Source organism: Orcinus orca, chromosome 4, assembly GCF_937001465.1.
Source record: "Orcinus orca chromosome 4, mOrcOrc1.1, whole genome shotgun sequence".
NCBI lineage: Eukaryota > Metazoa > Chordata > Mammalia > Artiodactyla > Delphinidae > Orcinus > Orcinus orca.
In genome coordinates this window covers 105652463-105668106 of record NC_064562.1, presented here as the reverse complement: position 1 = coordinate 105668106, position 15644 = coordinate 105652463, and the positions used below count along the sequence as shown (strand labels likewise).

General features: G+C 40.7%; 1 protein-coding gene across 2 annotated transcripts in view; it reads right to left on the bottom strand.

The window, feature by feature from the left end:
• Positions 1 to 15644, bottom strand: part of ADGRA3 (adhesion G protein-coupled receptor A3) — a 119011-nt gene that overhangs the window by 83159 nt on the left and 20208 nt on the right. For both annotated transcript variants that reach the window (XM_004266197.2, XM_033421595.2), the window contains exon 2: positions 3469 to 3540. In XM_004266197.2, the coding sequence (XP_004266245.1) occupies positions 3469 to 3540 (72 nt within the window). The remainder of the gene's footprint in view (positions 1 to 3468; positions 3541 to 15644) is intronic.

The following is a 15644-nucleotide window of genomic DNA, read 5'->3' as shown; positions in this document are numbered from 1 at the left end:
AGATTAGGACACAGACACACACACAGGGAAGACTTCGTGAAGACACCAGAGGAAAACAGATGGCAACCTATAAGTCAAGGAGAGAAGCCTGGAACAGATCCTTCTCTCATGGCCCTTAGAAAATACCAACTCTGCCAGGGCCTTGATCTTGAACTTCCAGACCCCAGAACTGTGAGGAAACAAATGCTTGTTATTTAAGCCACCCAGTCTGGGGTACTTGCTACAGCAGCCCTAGCAAACCAGTACAATGATTACACTCACAGAGATTGTTTGGGGCTCTATTTCAGACACAAAGTCCTAAAGTCTCCGCAGTCCTGGAAGAGAAGCCACCTAGATACACTATTGATTGTGTAAGAGCCAGAAGCAAACTGGAGTCCACGAGAAGCATCTTACAGGGATGAAAATCACAGAAGGGTACAAGAGATAGTCTTTGGGTTCAGTCGCAGGATGAGGACAGCAGTGCGAAGACACAGAGCAGGTTAGAAAGCTAGGTAACCAGGCAGAGAGGGAAAATGAGAAGCATTATGGAAACAGCAGAAAGTATGAATGAAGAGATTGTTCAAGGAGTTGGTATGGAAAGTACTAAACTTAGAGAGTCTTTAAAATTAGCAAACCAAATCAGAAAGCAGCAACATGGTAGAAACTATAAATACGAAAGATGGTGCTGTGCCCTAGGGGAAGGAAAGCCTCAGTCCTCTCCCACACCTTCCTCTCCGAGGCCCCTGCACCAACACCCTACTTCCAAGCCCAGGTGGAATAATGGGGCAGCGCTAGGGAAGGTCTAGAAGCCGGCAACCAGCCTTGGGTAGTGAACTCCCACAAAAGGGTCAAGCAACTTGGCTAAGGGCTCTCTTTGGTCTACCTTGTGCTCTGGAAATCAAGTGAAACAAAGGCCAGGGTCATTTCCACGAGAGGCCGCAGGGCCCTTTGCAGCCTCTGGTCCCAGGAGGAACGTGGAGGAGGAAGGAGCAACACCCGGCTCGTGCCCACAGAGGAAGGCTCTGTGGGTGGGGTGCTTCCTCTGGGACGCTTGCCCCTCTCCTTCCTTCTCGGGGCCAAGTCTTCCAAGACTGCAGTCGGAGCCTAGCTCTACCATCCCTGTCCCCTTCTGTCTCAAGTGGGCGGCTCTCCTGCAAAGACAGTGTGAGAAGCAGCCATCCCCCCAGGCATGCGCGACCCTCCTCCGTGGCAGTGGTTAAGGCCAAGGTTCAGGCCTAGGCTTGGAAGTGTACATAGAAAATGCCAAGCATAGGGCATGCTTAGGTAAAGATGATCCCGGACAGAGGAAGCCCAGTCCCAGAGTCATCACTGGGATTTCAGGCTGAAGCCCCCAACAATATGACAGTCTTTCAAAGTCCCCCAGTGTGTGTGTGTATATATACATACACATATATGTACATGTACATGTATATGTATATGTACATATATACATGCATACCTGTACACGTGTGTGTGTTTCTCTCTGGCCCTATATAAGAGAGATGGTGTTCTGGGATTCTGGTATAAACAGCTCCCTGGCTGAAAACAATAGCAACATTTTAATATCATCTAATATGTTGCTGGCAACCTAATGTTTCTAACATGTACAGGGATTTATTTTCAACAAATGGCTAAAAATAAGGCCAAAGACAAAGGAAATTAAAAAGTAAATGTAAAAAGGACGGTAATTCACACCATAGCACAGAACTGTAGCTATGCTGTCCACACTTCGGATGTACATGAACCACCACAGCAATCCTGGTGCCAAAAGTAACTTGTGTTTCTAAACACAACAGACACCACTTAACACCTAGGAGTGCCTGTCATCCTTCCTTGGAAAGGGCAAACCGCACTGACCCTGCCATCATTCTGAGCACCTACTCAAGGCCTGACAACGTGCTACATGCTAAGGGTATCTGTCAGGCACAATGACTCTTCTTGCAAGGAACAGAAAACCAAACAGGAACAGGCTGCCTCATTCAACTCTAACAGTCCAGAGGGAGTCACTTCGGCGAGGTCCCGCCAGCTCCCCTACGCTCACCCTGATGGGCCTACCCCACACTCCTCAGTGTGTCGGCTCCGGCCCAAAGCCCACAGCAAGGTGGCTTCTGTACCAGAAGTACAAGCATCTTTTCTGATGAAAGTGAGGAAATTCCTCTCCCCAAAGCCCCAAGCAAATCTCAACTCAGTTAAATTGGGTCAAATGCCCATTCCTGAACCAGTGACCATGGAATGTGTGTGGACTCTCCTATCAAGATAAGGTCTAGAAATGAGATGCAGCCAGCATCCTCTGAAGCACATGGACTCTGTGGAACAGAACAGGAGGGCTTGAATGAAAACAGAAAAAAAAAGAAAATCTGAGAATTAAGCACTGCTGTGCCGAGATCATTTTACAGGTGTGTGTGTACACACATGTATATACATACCCATGTTTATATGTATACATATGCACACATGAGTGCACTGCTATATATATGTAAATGCACGCACACACACACACACACACACACACACACACACACACACACACACACACATATATATAAAGCCTAATTTAAAGATGTTTGATCTTAATGAAAAGGACAGGCCTACATAAAAGGATGAAGAACTCTGGATGTTACATGCTTAAATAACACATCTATGATCAAAGCAATAAAGTCCTGTGGGATTCAATTGTGGCAGAAGACACTAAGTAAAACAGTCAAGGAAAGGCACACAGAAGGAGAAAAAGTGAAGCAAAGAGAACTAAGAAAATGAGGAAAGTCTGTTATCCAACAGAAATGGAGATGCTCACTCTGACTGGCTCCCTGATGTATCGGAAACATTATCCTAAGTGTATGAGTAAGATGCGAATTTGAAACTTGATCCTAGAATAGCATTCAGCACACAAGCAATTCAATATCCATTTTTAATCCATTAAAAACTCACCAAGGCAAAAACTAAGTGCTACTTGGCACACATCTTATCAGAAGCAAAACTAGACCTCATCATTAAACAAAACAGAATTATCACATTCAAAGATGGCTGAATAAGATAGTCAAAGTTTATCCGAAAGTACTTCTCCTGGATGTGTTTTTTTTTTTTTTTGATTCTACCGGACTATCTTATAAGGCATAAACATTATGACAGAATTTCAAAATAGCATTGAGGCTTTAAAACCCACTATCATGCATGGCCTGTTTTGTAAATAAAGTCACATCCACGTTGATTCGTGTATGCATTCTCAAGATACTGGCATAACTGGGTCACTGTGACAGAGACCATATGGCCCACAAAGCCTAAATTATTTAATATCTGGCCCTTTACAGCAAGTTTGCGCTTCTGTGCTTTAATGAATTGTTTTTTAAAATGCAATTCTGAGATGTTTTATGATAAAATATTGGGAAAACTCAATTTTTATTTTGAAAAGTTGAGAGTTTAGTAACAGACTTACCATGAAAGTGCAGTGAATAAAATACCAATAAGAGATGATAATAAAAGAATACTCACAATCTTTCAAGGAGACTTAACCCAGAAAATGAGCCATTCTTCAGCTCGGATATTTTATTGTTACTCAGAATCCTAAAAATGACAAAAAAAAAAAAAAAAGGTAAGTTGCCTAATATATGTACACCATCAATATCAAAGTAATTTAGCTTGTTAGGTTTCAATCTAAATATGAGGAATTCTAAGAAGTCATTTATTACCCAAAGAATTTTTGAGATGCCTGACCAAAAAAAGGAGCTTCTTTCTCTGAGAAACGACCCAAAATAGCTAACTTGCACATCTTGTCACATCTTGAATTGTTCCTGTCACACTGAACCAAAAACTTTGAAATAAAAAGGGAGAGAAGTCAACACAAAATAGCTCTTAAGTTCAGAATAAAAATAAAGAATGCCACGTACATTTACATAATTAATCAACTTACATAAGTTGAATACTTAAAAACTGGAAACAGAAAAATGCAGAACAAGTGCTCTACAAAATACGGACTTTAAAAGAAATACAGTATCTTCTAGATACCATTTCAATAATGCTGAACATTACTTGTAACTTAACCATATGCAAATCTGTATTGTGTGAAAATATGCTTTTTGCACACACGCACAGGCACAGGTAGCTATATTACAATACTAAATCTCATGTATTAGGACGATGCTCTTAAAAAAAATGAACTGGAAACAAAAAAAAGATTTAAAAGAAGTCCTAGTTGGCAGGACTTGCCTAAGAGCAGACAATGTGTACATGACCTTGCTTCCTCTCAAGGTTTTGCAACTACGCTCCTTTTGCAGCTTGGATGCCAACACAGTAAGTCCCCTACGTACGAACCTTCAAGTTGTGAACTTTCAAAGATGCGCCCATGTGTTGCACAAGTGGTTGCGCTTTTAATGAAGACCTGATGGAATTGGAGGCCCAGAGAAAGGACTAAGAGAGACAAGAGGAAGAAGAAGTAACTGAAGAGATTTACGACACAGGAAATGGCATGGAGATTTTCTTTACTTCAGGAGACACTGCTAGTTTTTGAGGCACAGGACCCGATCATAGAACGGTACACGAAGGTTGCAGCAGCCATTCAGAATGCAATCCAGTGCTACCATGTCATCTATGAAGAGAAAAAAAGACCTACTATCCAGACAGCACTGGATCGTTTTTTCAAGAAGGTAGATAGAATTGAATCCAGCAAGGAACCAGAACCTGTGCTGTCAACGTCAGGCGTGAGTGAAACAGCAGCTTGCCCTCCATCTCCTATCGCTGACGATCCTTCAGCTCTACCATCTCCCACCTCCTCTCCCTCCTCCAGTCAGTAACCCTTCTTGCCTGTTCACTAGATGCCAGCCCTGTATGCCAGCTGTTGTACTGTACTACTGTACTTTTCAAGGTGCTGTACTGTAAGATTAAAAATGTTTTATTTTTTGTGTTTGTTTTTTATGTATTATTTATGTGAAAAGTATTATAAATCTATTACAGTATAGTACTGTAGAGCCAATTGTGTTAGTTGGGTACCTAGGCTAACTCTGTTGGACTTAAGGACAAACTGGACTTACCAACGCACTCTAGGAATGGAACTCGTTCGTATGTACGGAATTCCCATACAGGAGAAAGTGCAAAAGCTACCTTATTTGGGGGAATGATACCCAGATAAGGTAAATGAAAAAACCAAGGCATAGAAAAGTTAAATTAATGGCCCAAGATCACACTAGCGGAGGCAGAGGCAGATGTGAACCCCGGCACGCTCCACTCCAAACCCCACATTCTTCAATATACACCAACGTTGGTCAAGAGCCACTCTTACCGGCATTTTAGCAGAAAATTCTCCATCCCACACAGTGTTGCAACTTCAGGGGCACCCTCACACTGCGTACAGGCTGAGTGCTGCCCCCCACCTGGGACAGTGCAACACTGTATAAACAAATGTTAACAGAGAACACCCCTGGGTCACAAGATTTCAGGTATTCATTTTCATTTTGTCTACTCTCATCTTTCTTTTTAAAAAAAATCCACTAGGGCTTCCCTGGTGGCGCAGTGGTTGAGAGTCCACCTGCCGATGCAGGGGAAGCGGGTTCGTGCCCCGGTCCGGGAGGATCCCACATGCCGCGGAGCGGCTGGGCCCGTGAGCCATGGCCGCTGAGCCTGCGCGTCCGGAGCCTGTGCTCCGCAATGGGAGAGGCCACAACAGTGAGAGGCCCGCGTACAGAGGGGAAAAAAAAAAAGAAAAAAGAAAAAAAAATCCACTATGTGTATGAAAACAAGCAAAATCAGCCATGTGACTGATTTTCTTTGGCTTTAAGTGGAATTTTTTTTTTAATCCCGCTAATGCAGGTTAACATTTCACAGCATTTTGGTGAGATGATTACGGGCTTCTAAAGTCAAGCATACTTGTGCTTGAAGGCCAGCTCTATCACTTTCAAATTACACTAGTCTTGGGCAAGTCACTACATTTCTCTGTAACAGAATTCCTCATTCATGAATGGGAAGAACAGTATCTACCTCATATAACTCTAGAAGGAAAGCAGAAAACGCCTAATATACTCAGTGAGTATTAAGTTTAAGGTTCTATTTCCTTGGTTCTAAGACACATATCTTCCCTCATTTTAATGTTTCTGAAATCAAGATGTATCTGGCAATCAAAGTACATTACTAGGTAGTATTTTCTCTCTCCAAGCTGTTACTAAAGCAAGGATGGTGATCAAAAACATGCCGGGTTGGGGGGAAGGGGGGAGGGATAAATTGGGAGATTGGGACTGACATATACACACTACTATATATAAAATAGATAACTAATAAGGACCTACTATACAACACAGGTAACTCTACCCAATACTCTGTAACGGCCTATATGGGCAAAGAATCTAAAAAAGAGTGGAGATATGTGTATGTATAACTGATTCACTTTGCTGTACACCTGAAGCTAACACAACATTATAAATCAACTATGCTCCAATAAATTTTTTTTAAATGCAAATGAAAAATGATTCGTATCCTCAAGGAATTTACACTTAGCAAAAAAGAAATAAACATCATAATCACATTCAGAAACGCAAGCTGGAATGTGAACTCTACATACTCAATCAGCAAAGACAGAATTTAGGTGCCAATATAAAGCTTAATATTCCATTCTTACACCTTCGGGCAATTTTCACATTAAAAAGACCAACAGCATGAACTGCAAGATTTTGTTCATTTTAACTAAGCATATGTAATCTTAAAATAAAAATTCAAATTCAAAAAAAGCCAATTAGGGCTTCCCTGGTGGCGCAGTGGTTGAGAGTCCGCCTGCCGATGCCGGGGACACGGGTTCGTGCCCCGGTCCGGGAAGATCCCACATGCCGCGGAGCGGGTAGGCCCGTGAGCCATGGCCGCTGAGCCTGCGCATCCGGAGCCTGTGCTCCGCAACAGGAGAGGCTGCAACAGTGAGAAGCCCGCGTACAGCAAAAAACAAACAAACAAAAAAAAAGCCAATTAAAACACCATTTTCTCTAATCAAAATTACAAAAGGTTATTTCAAGTAAGGTGGTAGACACGGGCAAAAGCAAACTTGGACTTGGACATGGCCACAAGGTAACTGGAACAATATTTCTCCAGCTGCCTAGCAGTCCACACCCAAGAGCCACCAGCCTTGCTTTCCTAAACAGGCACTGATCCTAAGCTAACAAGTTACCAAATCTGACAAAAAATATATTCAATGACCTTATTCAGACATGATTTATAACAGACAAAAACTGGAAACTACCGAAGAGTTCAGTTTGTGTAAGAGGAGTAGTTAAATGATGGTACACCAAACAACAAAATGTTATACATCCATTAAAAAATGATGCTTTTAAAGGAAAGTTAATAAAAAGGAAATTGTTTACAATCAGTTAAAAAGCAGAAAACAAAACTGATATCATTGATTGAAAAGATGCAGAGACAAAAAAAAGACTTGGAAGAAATACATCATAATGATCACTATCTTAGTGATGAGGTTTCTACTTCTCTTTTATTCTTTATAATCCTGCAGTATCTTTTGAAATATCTAGAATAACTCTTATTTTTAAAATATACTTTCTGATGATAAACCTAAGAATCTTAATTACCAAATACAGCTTGAAATTGACTTAATTTTGAGTATAATTATATCTTAGAAATAAACACTGAAGTAAGGAATACTTTATTTGTGCTTTGAGATTTAAGACTCGCATTTCTTATTTACATTCCAAAAAGATTTATGGGGCTTCCCTGGTGGCGCAGTGGTTGAGAGTCCACCTGCCGATGCAGGGGACACGGGTTCGTGCCCCGGTCCGGGAAGATCCCACATGCCACGGAGCGGCTAGGCCCGTGAGCCATGGCCGCTGAGCCTGCGCATCCGGAGCCTGTGCTCTGCAACGGGAGAGGCCACAACAGTGAGGGGCCCGCATACCGCAAAAAAAAAAAAAAAAAAAAAAAGATTTATGTAGTGACTATTTGCAACTTAAAAGGCAGTAGTGCAAAGAACAATAGTGTTGATATCTAGAGCCCAAAGTTTTAATTGAGACCTCACAAGTAATAAATGATTCCATCTGTGACAAGTCACTTCACTTTTCTAGGTAGACTTCATTTCATCAATTTTAAGACAGAAAAGATTAGACCAGAATGATCACCAAGCTCCTTCCAGCTTCTTTTAATTTTCTATAATTATTCATGTTGTAATGAGCAAAGCTGTCGAACTTGATGGTGACTGAGAATTTACAACCAATAAACCAAAAGTAAGGAAAACAACACAATCTACCAAGCTCAGTGCCATTGCTATCCTGTTTCTGAATGAAGAATGAAACCCACATATAGAAGTAGCTTGGGAAAAACTGCCAGGGTGGTAACTGAATTATACTCACTTAGATTCGGTATTGCTTCAGCAAAAGGACTGTCATTTGCTCAGTCATAAAGGCTTTAGCAGAATTAATGATAGATTTTATTGAGAGTAAAAGGGAAGACATTTCATCACACTTAAAAAGTTATAACTGTAACCTTAAAGATAGTTTCAATATATTCAGTCTACATATTACTTGATGTGTTAAAGGATCTTGTGCAAGAAAACAGGATCGGTGTGAATAAATCTACTCTTCAGACAGCTTTTACACTCAATTTTGAGACGGAGGGACTGTGGAACTAAAAAATGCACAATATCACGTAACACATAAACCTAAAACCTATTCATACTCAATATGTTTGCTGACATCTTTGAAATTTCAAACTTTCTAGGAGGTAACTAAATGAAAAATATAAAACTTGACCAGAGTTATAAAGCTTATTATAGATACCCATTTCTGTTCTATACTAATGATGTTATCACCACATTATCTATAGACAACACCTCTTGAATTTAAATACAAGAACAGTTTGTTGTCCATTGCTACCATTTAACACAGAAACAAGTTAGTTCAGTATATCATGTATGCCGAAACATGAAAAAAGGAGTAAGACTTAAATGCAGACATGTTTTTTTAAAAAATCAAAACTTTATGGAGCAGAAAGAAATAAAAATTAAGCATTACAATTTCTCAGTTGCATGCTATTCCAGCTCCCAGAATGGAATGCTGTTCACAGGATCCACACCCTGTATGGCAGAAGACACAGAATAATTTTCCTTTTGAGAGGAAATGAAAATATATTTCAAGAGCATTAAATATTCAGAGTAAACGTTAGGAATATAATTCTTAAAGGCAATATGATTTCCTGAAGGAAAAAAAAAACAGATAACTAATCAAATAGGGTCATCAGAGTGGGTTGAATGGTGTTCCTCAAAAAGATACATCCCTCCAGAACCTGTAAATGTGACCTTAATTAGGAAAAGGCTGTTTGCAATGGAAGTTAAGGGTTTGAGATTGTCAAGAGATGAGATTGTCCTGGATTAGGGTGGGCCCTAAAGCCAATGACAAGTGTCCCAGAAGAGAAGGGAAGAGGACACAGAGGGTCATGTGAAAACAAGGGCAGTCTCAGAAAGAGAGGGGAAAAAAAAAGAAAATGGAAGGCAGGTAGATTTACAAGCATAATAACCAAAGATTTTCCAGAACTAAGGAAAGGCGCAAATGGGACTACGTTTTTAAATGTAGTATATTTTAAAAACTTCTTTTTTGGGACTTCCCTGGTGGTCCAATGGTAAAGAATCCGCCTTCCAATGCAGGGGACGCGGGTTCGATCCCTGGTTGGGGAACTAAGCTCCTACATGCCGCAGGGCAACTAAGCCCACGCGCCACAACTAGAGAGAGAAAACCCACACACCACAACTAAAGAGAAGCCTGCGCACCACAACGAAAGATCCCACATGCCGCAACTAAGACACGACACAGCCAAAAAATAATAAAGTATTTAAAAAATGACCATTAAAAAAAACCTCCTTTTTGACATTTTTAATGCTACAATATAAACAATATTTACATCTACTATCAAAGACAAAGGACTAATTCCCCGAATATATAAAGAGCTCTTTAAAAAAAAAAATTCCCAATAGAAAATCTAGCAAAGGCCATGAAAAGATAGTTCAATAAAACTAAACACTAATGGGGCTTCCCTGATGGTGCAGTGGTTGAGAGTCCGCCTGCCGATGCAGGGGACACAGGTTCGTGCCCCGGTCCGGGAAGATCCCACATGCCACAGAGTGGCTGGGCCCGTGGGCCATGGCCGCTGAGCCTGCACGTCCGGAGCCTGTGCTCCACAATGGGAGAGGCCACAACAGTTAGAGGCCCGCGTACCGCAAAAAAAATAAAAATAAAAAATAAACACTAATGGATCATAATCATATGAAGGGATATACAACCTCAATCACAAGAGAAATGTAAATCACTAAAATAAGACAGCATAAATCACTTATCCGAATAGGGAAAGATGTGATAACACATTTTATATTTGGAGAGAAAGAGCCACTCATATTTTGCTATAAATCAGTAAAATCACTATGGAGGGCAAAAACACAAATGCATATATAATATTTGATTCATTTATTCCTTCTGGAAATTTACCCTAAAGACATACTTACACATGTGCAAAATAGAGTACATATGTTATATATTAGTTATATATTTAGATAACAAAATTATTCATTGCACTATAAAAGCTAATTACTGGATTTAAGTTGGTCCGAGGAATATGGGATTGGGTTAAGTTATCCATTAAATGGATACCATGCAGAATGTGAGGCTGGGAAGCTCTTTAGGTATTCAATATAGAAAGACCAGAGACATACTGAAGACTGAGGGCATACATTTACATATTAAAAGTTACCATCCCTTGACATTTCTGATTTGCTCAAATAATAATACAAATGGATTCTGTACCAGATTTATCATGTAGAATAACACCTGTTACCGCTACATCTTGATCAAGAAAAAGAGGCAATATGGCTAGGCTACACTTCTGAGTCACTAACCTCAACGGGCACACAGCCTAACCCTTTAGGGCCAACTGTGATAAGTTAAAATCATAAATGTTACCTCCTCAAAAGTAAATGTTTAATGCTTTGCTTCATTTATCCCACTAATGAAAACTGGTTACTCCCCACGTTCTCTTGGGGGCAACCAAATCCAACCCCCCACCTGTCTGCTTGACAACCCATGGGCTCTAAAATGGTTTTTATGTTTTTAATGGTTGAAAGAAAACCAAAAGAATAACATTTTATGATACATGAAAAAATCTATGAAACTCAAATTTCTTAAAGTTTTATTGGAACACGAACATGCCCATTTGTTCACATATTGTCTACAGCGGCTTTGATGCTATGACGTCAGACTTGAACAATGCCAACAGAGACTGTCCGGCCAGGGAAGTCTAAAATATTTACTATCTGGCCCTTTACAGAAAAAGTTTGCCAACTCCTGTTTTAGTGTACTCTGTCTCGGCTTATTCTGTTTTCAGGCAAATGAAAATCATGCTGATTTCTAAATTAATTCCTCCTAGCAAGTAAGAATAAGAGTATCTACTGGATTTCAAAACTCTCCATCGATTTGAATAATCTTTATTTTAAAATCACATTTAATTCCGCATGCCATCAGCAATTACACACATTTTGTCCCCAGTATTATCAGTTTGTTCACCATTGTGTCCTTCTGTTAATTGAATGCATTCATTCATCCATTCATTCATTCCTGCAGAAAAAATTCTGGGTGTTATGCTTCAGTCCCTGTGTATCAAAAAATGTTTTGCCCTCACTGTCATATCATCACATCATTTTTTTAAAATAAATTTATTTATTTGTTTATGGCTGCATTGGGTCTTCTTTGCTGCGCGCAGGCTTCTCATTGTGGTGGCTTCTCTTGTTGCAGATTCCGGGCTCTAGGCACACAGGCTTCAGTAGTTGTGGCTCGCAGGCTCTAGAGCACAGGCTCAGTAGTTGTGGCACACGGGCTTAGTTGCTCCACGGCATGGGGAATCTTCCTGGACCAGAGATCGAACCCGTGTCCCCTGCATTGGCAGGCGGATTCTTAATCAGTGAGCCACCAGGGAAGCCCGTATCACCTTGTTTTAACAGCACTTTTCATTATCGGAAATTACTCTTCAGATATTTGCCTATTTACCATGTCTCCCACGACAAGGTAAAAACTCATAAAGCGTAGGGATCTTTTCCAACTTGACTGTCACCACATCCCCACACACACACACACACACACACACAAAAATCATAATGGTGGACATTTGAGAGATTCTATCATGCAGCCATTCTTTTTTTTTTAACATCTTTATTGGAGTATAATTGCTTTACAATGTTGTGTTAGTTACAGCTGTATAACAAAGTGAATCAGCTACATGTATACATATATCCCCATATCCCCTCCCTTTTGAGTCTCTCTCCCACCCTCCCTATCCCACCCTTCTAGGTGGTCACAAAGCACTGAGCTGATCTCCCCGTGAGATGCAGCTGCTTCCCACTAGCCATCTATTTTACATATGGTAGTGTATATATGTCAGTGCTATTCTCTCATTTTGTTCCAGCTTACCCTTCCCCCTCACCGTGTCCTCAAGTCCATTCTTCACATCTCTGTCTTTACTCCTGTCCTGCCCCTAGGTTCATCAGAACTTTTTTTTTAGATTCTACATATATATATATGTGTGTGTGTGTTAGCATACGGTATTTATTTGTTTTTCTCTTTCTGACTTACTTCACTCTGTATGACAGACTCTAGGTCCATCCACCTCACTACAAATAATTCAATTTCGTTTCTTTTTATGGCTGAGTAATATTCCATTGTATGTATGTGCCACATCTTCTTTAAAATTCATCTGTCGATGGACACTGAGGTTGCTTCCATGTCCTAGCTATTGTAAATAGAGCTGCAATGAACATTGTGGTACATGACTCATTGAATTATGGTTTTCTCAGGGTGTATGCCCAGTAGTGGGATTGCTGGGTCATATGGTAGTTCTATTTGTAGTTTTTTAAGGAACCTCCATACTGTTCTCCATAGTGGCTGTATCAACTTACATTCCCACCAACAGTGCAAGAGGGTTCCCTTTTCTCCACACCCTCTCCAGCATTTATTTTTTGTAGATTTTTTGATGATGGCCATTCTGACTGGTGTGAGGTGATACCTCACTGTAGTTTTGATTTGCATTCCTCTAATGATTAGTGATGTTGAGCATCCTTTCTTCTTTGTGTGGATACACACTCATTCACTCCTCACAAGAACACTATGAAACCAATACTATTCTTTTTTTCTAAAACAGTAACAACAAAAATTTGCAAGTTAGGCAACTTGCCCAGGTTCATATTCAGACCAAGTAGCAGACTGAAGATTCAAACAGTGCCTGATAGGTAAGTGGCTTGTGGGGCTAGGGAGGTGCACTACTCAGATCTCCCTTCCAGAGAGACCTGCACAGGAGAGCAGGCAGCTGACCACTTCTGGCTGCAACTGTCCAGAGAATCTGCCTCAGTTTCCAAGCAGAGGCCACCCACTTTGCAGGCAATGCCAGCCCAGGACTGAGCACAGCAGCGATAAGTAGGTTCTCTGTTCCTGGACAGTACAGACTCCCCAGCAGTCCTGCTCTGCACCAGAGTTCCCTGCTGGGCTGGCCAAGACTTTCCCATAGCTGCATGGTAGTCTGCTCCACCCAACTGTCCTTCCTTCCCCCTCTCCTTTCACAGGGGCTAGCCCTGCATCTCAATCCAGAGGTGTTCTGCTTCATCTCCCTTTTTTCCCATAGTTATTTCCCCGTGTAAACATCTTATTCTTCTAACCCCACTCCGGCATGCACTTCCCAGAGGATCCAACTGATAAGATGCCCACAATATCTGTTCAATAAATGAAAGAAATAAAAATACAGCTGAGTTTAATGTTCTGTGTTCAAATGTCCCTCTATAAGGAATTAATGATACAGTATCTACAATGTCCGGGCATGCAGCTGTAAAGATGAGACACAGAAATCTCAGTCCCAAGCTCATTCCTTCTCTGAGACTTACGGGAAAACAATGGGAGTGGGGGGAGGTCAAAAAACCTACCAGAATATGTCTAGTTTTCTTCTTTTAATATTGCAGTAAAAGTTGTCCCAAGATACTTTTTTCCACATTTGAACCCTTCTAAAATTAGAACCATCTTAAAATGGATATCAAAAGAAATGTCCAGCTACTAGGAAAAGTTGTCACTACTGGCAAATACACAAACCGTGGCTGAAATGTGAAGTCTGGATCCTTAATTATAGCTTAATGTTCATACATTAAGATTTGACTATGATACAGCACTGAAATAAAAAGTTGTGTAATAGAAGACTGAATATTATATGACAGTCAGCATAATTAAAGGCAGCAGAGTAAATCTCCCAGAATTTAACATTTAGGAAAGACGGGTGGGATTCATTCATGAGCCATGGAGAAGTATCACTCAAGCAGCTGATGTCTCTCATAAGCCGCCAGCTAATTTATAAGGGAAGCAGTTTAACTCCCAGTGAAACATGATTAAAAGGGGGAGGGAGGAGCTTGTTAAATTAACCAAGTAAAAAGGACAAACAAAACCCTAATATTCTTTATAGACAGACAAACCATATTGCCAAGACTAAAGATGCAAAAGAAAAAGTCAAGATCACTTTTATAAAAAGCTCAGTGGGTTAAGATATGCATCAGGTTATCAAATGTCTTAAAATACATTTATCATACCTACGTAGAAAGAAAAAGGAACTGATATAGGGGTAAAGTGTTATTAATAGAAAAATCTGGCAAATCTGGATATAAAATATATGAGGGTTCTACAGATTATTATTATTCTTTTAACTTTCATGTAGAGTTTGAAATTATTTTCAAATGAACAGTGTAAAAAGCTTTGTGTTAAAATGACACTATGTCTAACAAGAATGGTCAAGTGATTCCGAGGACCTCTGAATGAGAAGGCGGGGTGTCCACTTAAATATTGAAGCAGTGGCATTTCATGGTGTGGGAAAAAGAAATAGACACTTACAGAGGAACCAGCTCCCTCACTGAAAAGCTGTTTGCCATCTGACTGCTGATGGCATCTACCGGCTGCTTTTTCCTTCTACGTCTGTTCCTTAAGTTGGTTGGATACTATGTCTCAGAGACCCATCCTTCACATCTCTCAATTCTTCTTCATAATTCTTAAACCTTCTGCTTTCAATTTTGAAATAAATCCTCAGCTGAGTTTTCCCGACCACTAATTTTCTCAGCCTGAAGTGGTTCCCATTTTGCTCTTGGGCCCATTTACTGCCCCCAGCCAGCACGTTCTAACATTACAATCTCACAGTTAACTTCTCAGACAGCCTCCTTTTCTCAACAGCTCCTTTCCCACACCAACTCCTGCTTTATAGATTGCCCTTCTCCTGGATCTGAGACTAGGAATTAGAAGTTTCCTTTATTAACTTTTCCTTAATCATGCTGTTGATCACATGCCTGATGACACGCGGTTGCTTGCTCATCTTTACAAATGGGGGTCTGGGCTGATGTGTATTCCTCGCTGCACAGGGTTTCTTGAGCGCACTTGAAAAGAATGGGGAATGGGTAGGAAAGGGAGGTGAGCAAAATGCCTTTATTTCAAGGCACAGAAGCCTCATATCCTTGGAAGGAACAAAAGAAACCTGAGGTCCCCGACGTAAACTTCAACTTTCAGCTACAGTCACCCATTGGTATTCTGCCTTGTCAAATCTCCCAGCTTATTTAAAACTCAGCTAAAGGGCTTTGTTGCAGAGGCAAACCCTACCACCAAGCCCTCTGAGTCAAACTCAATGAGAGCAGAACTGGA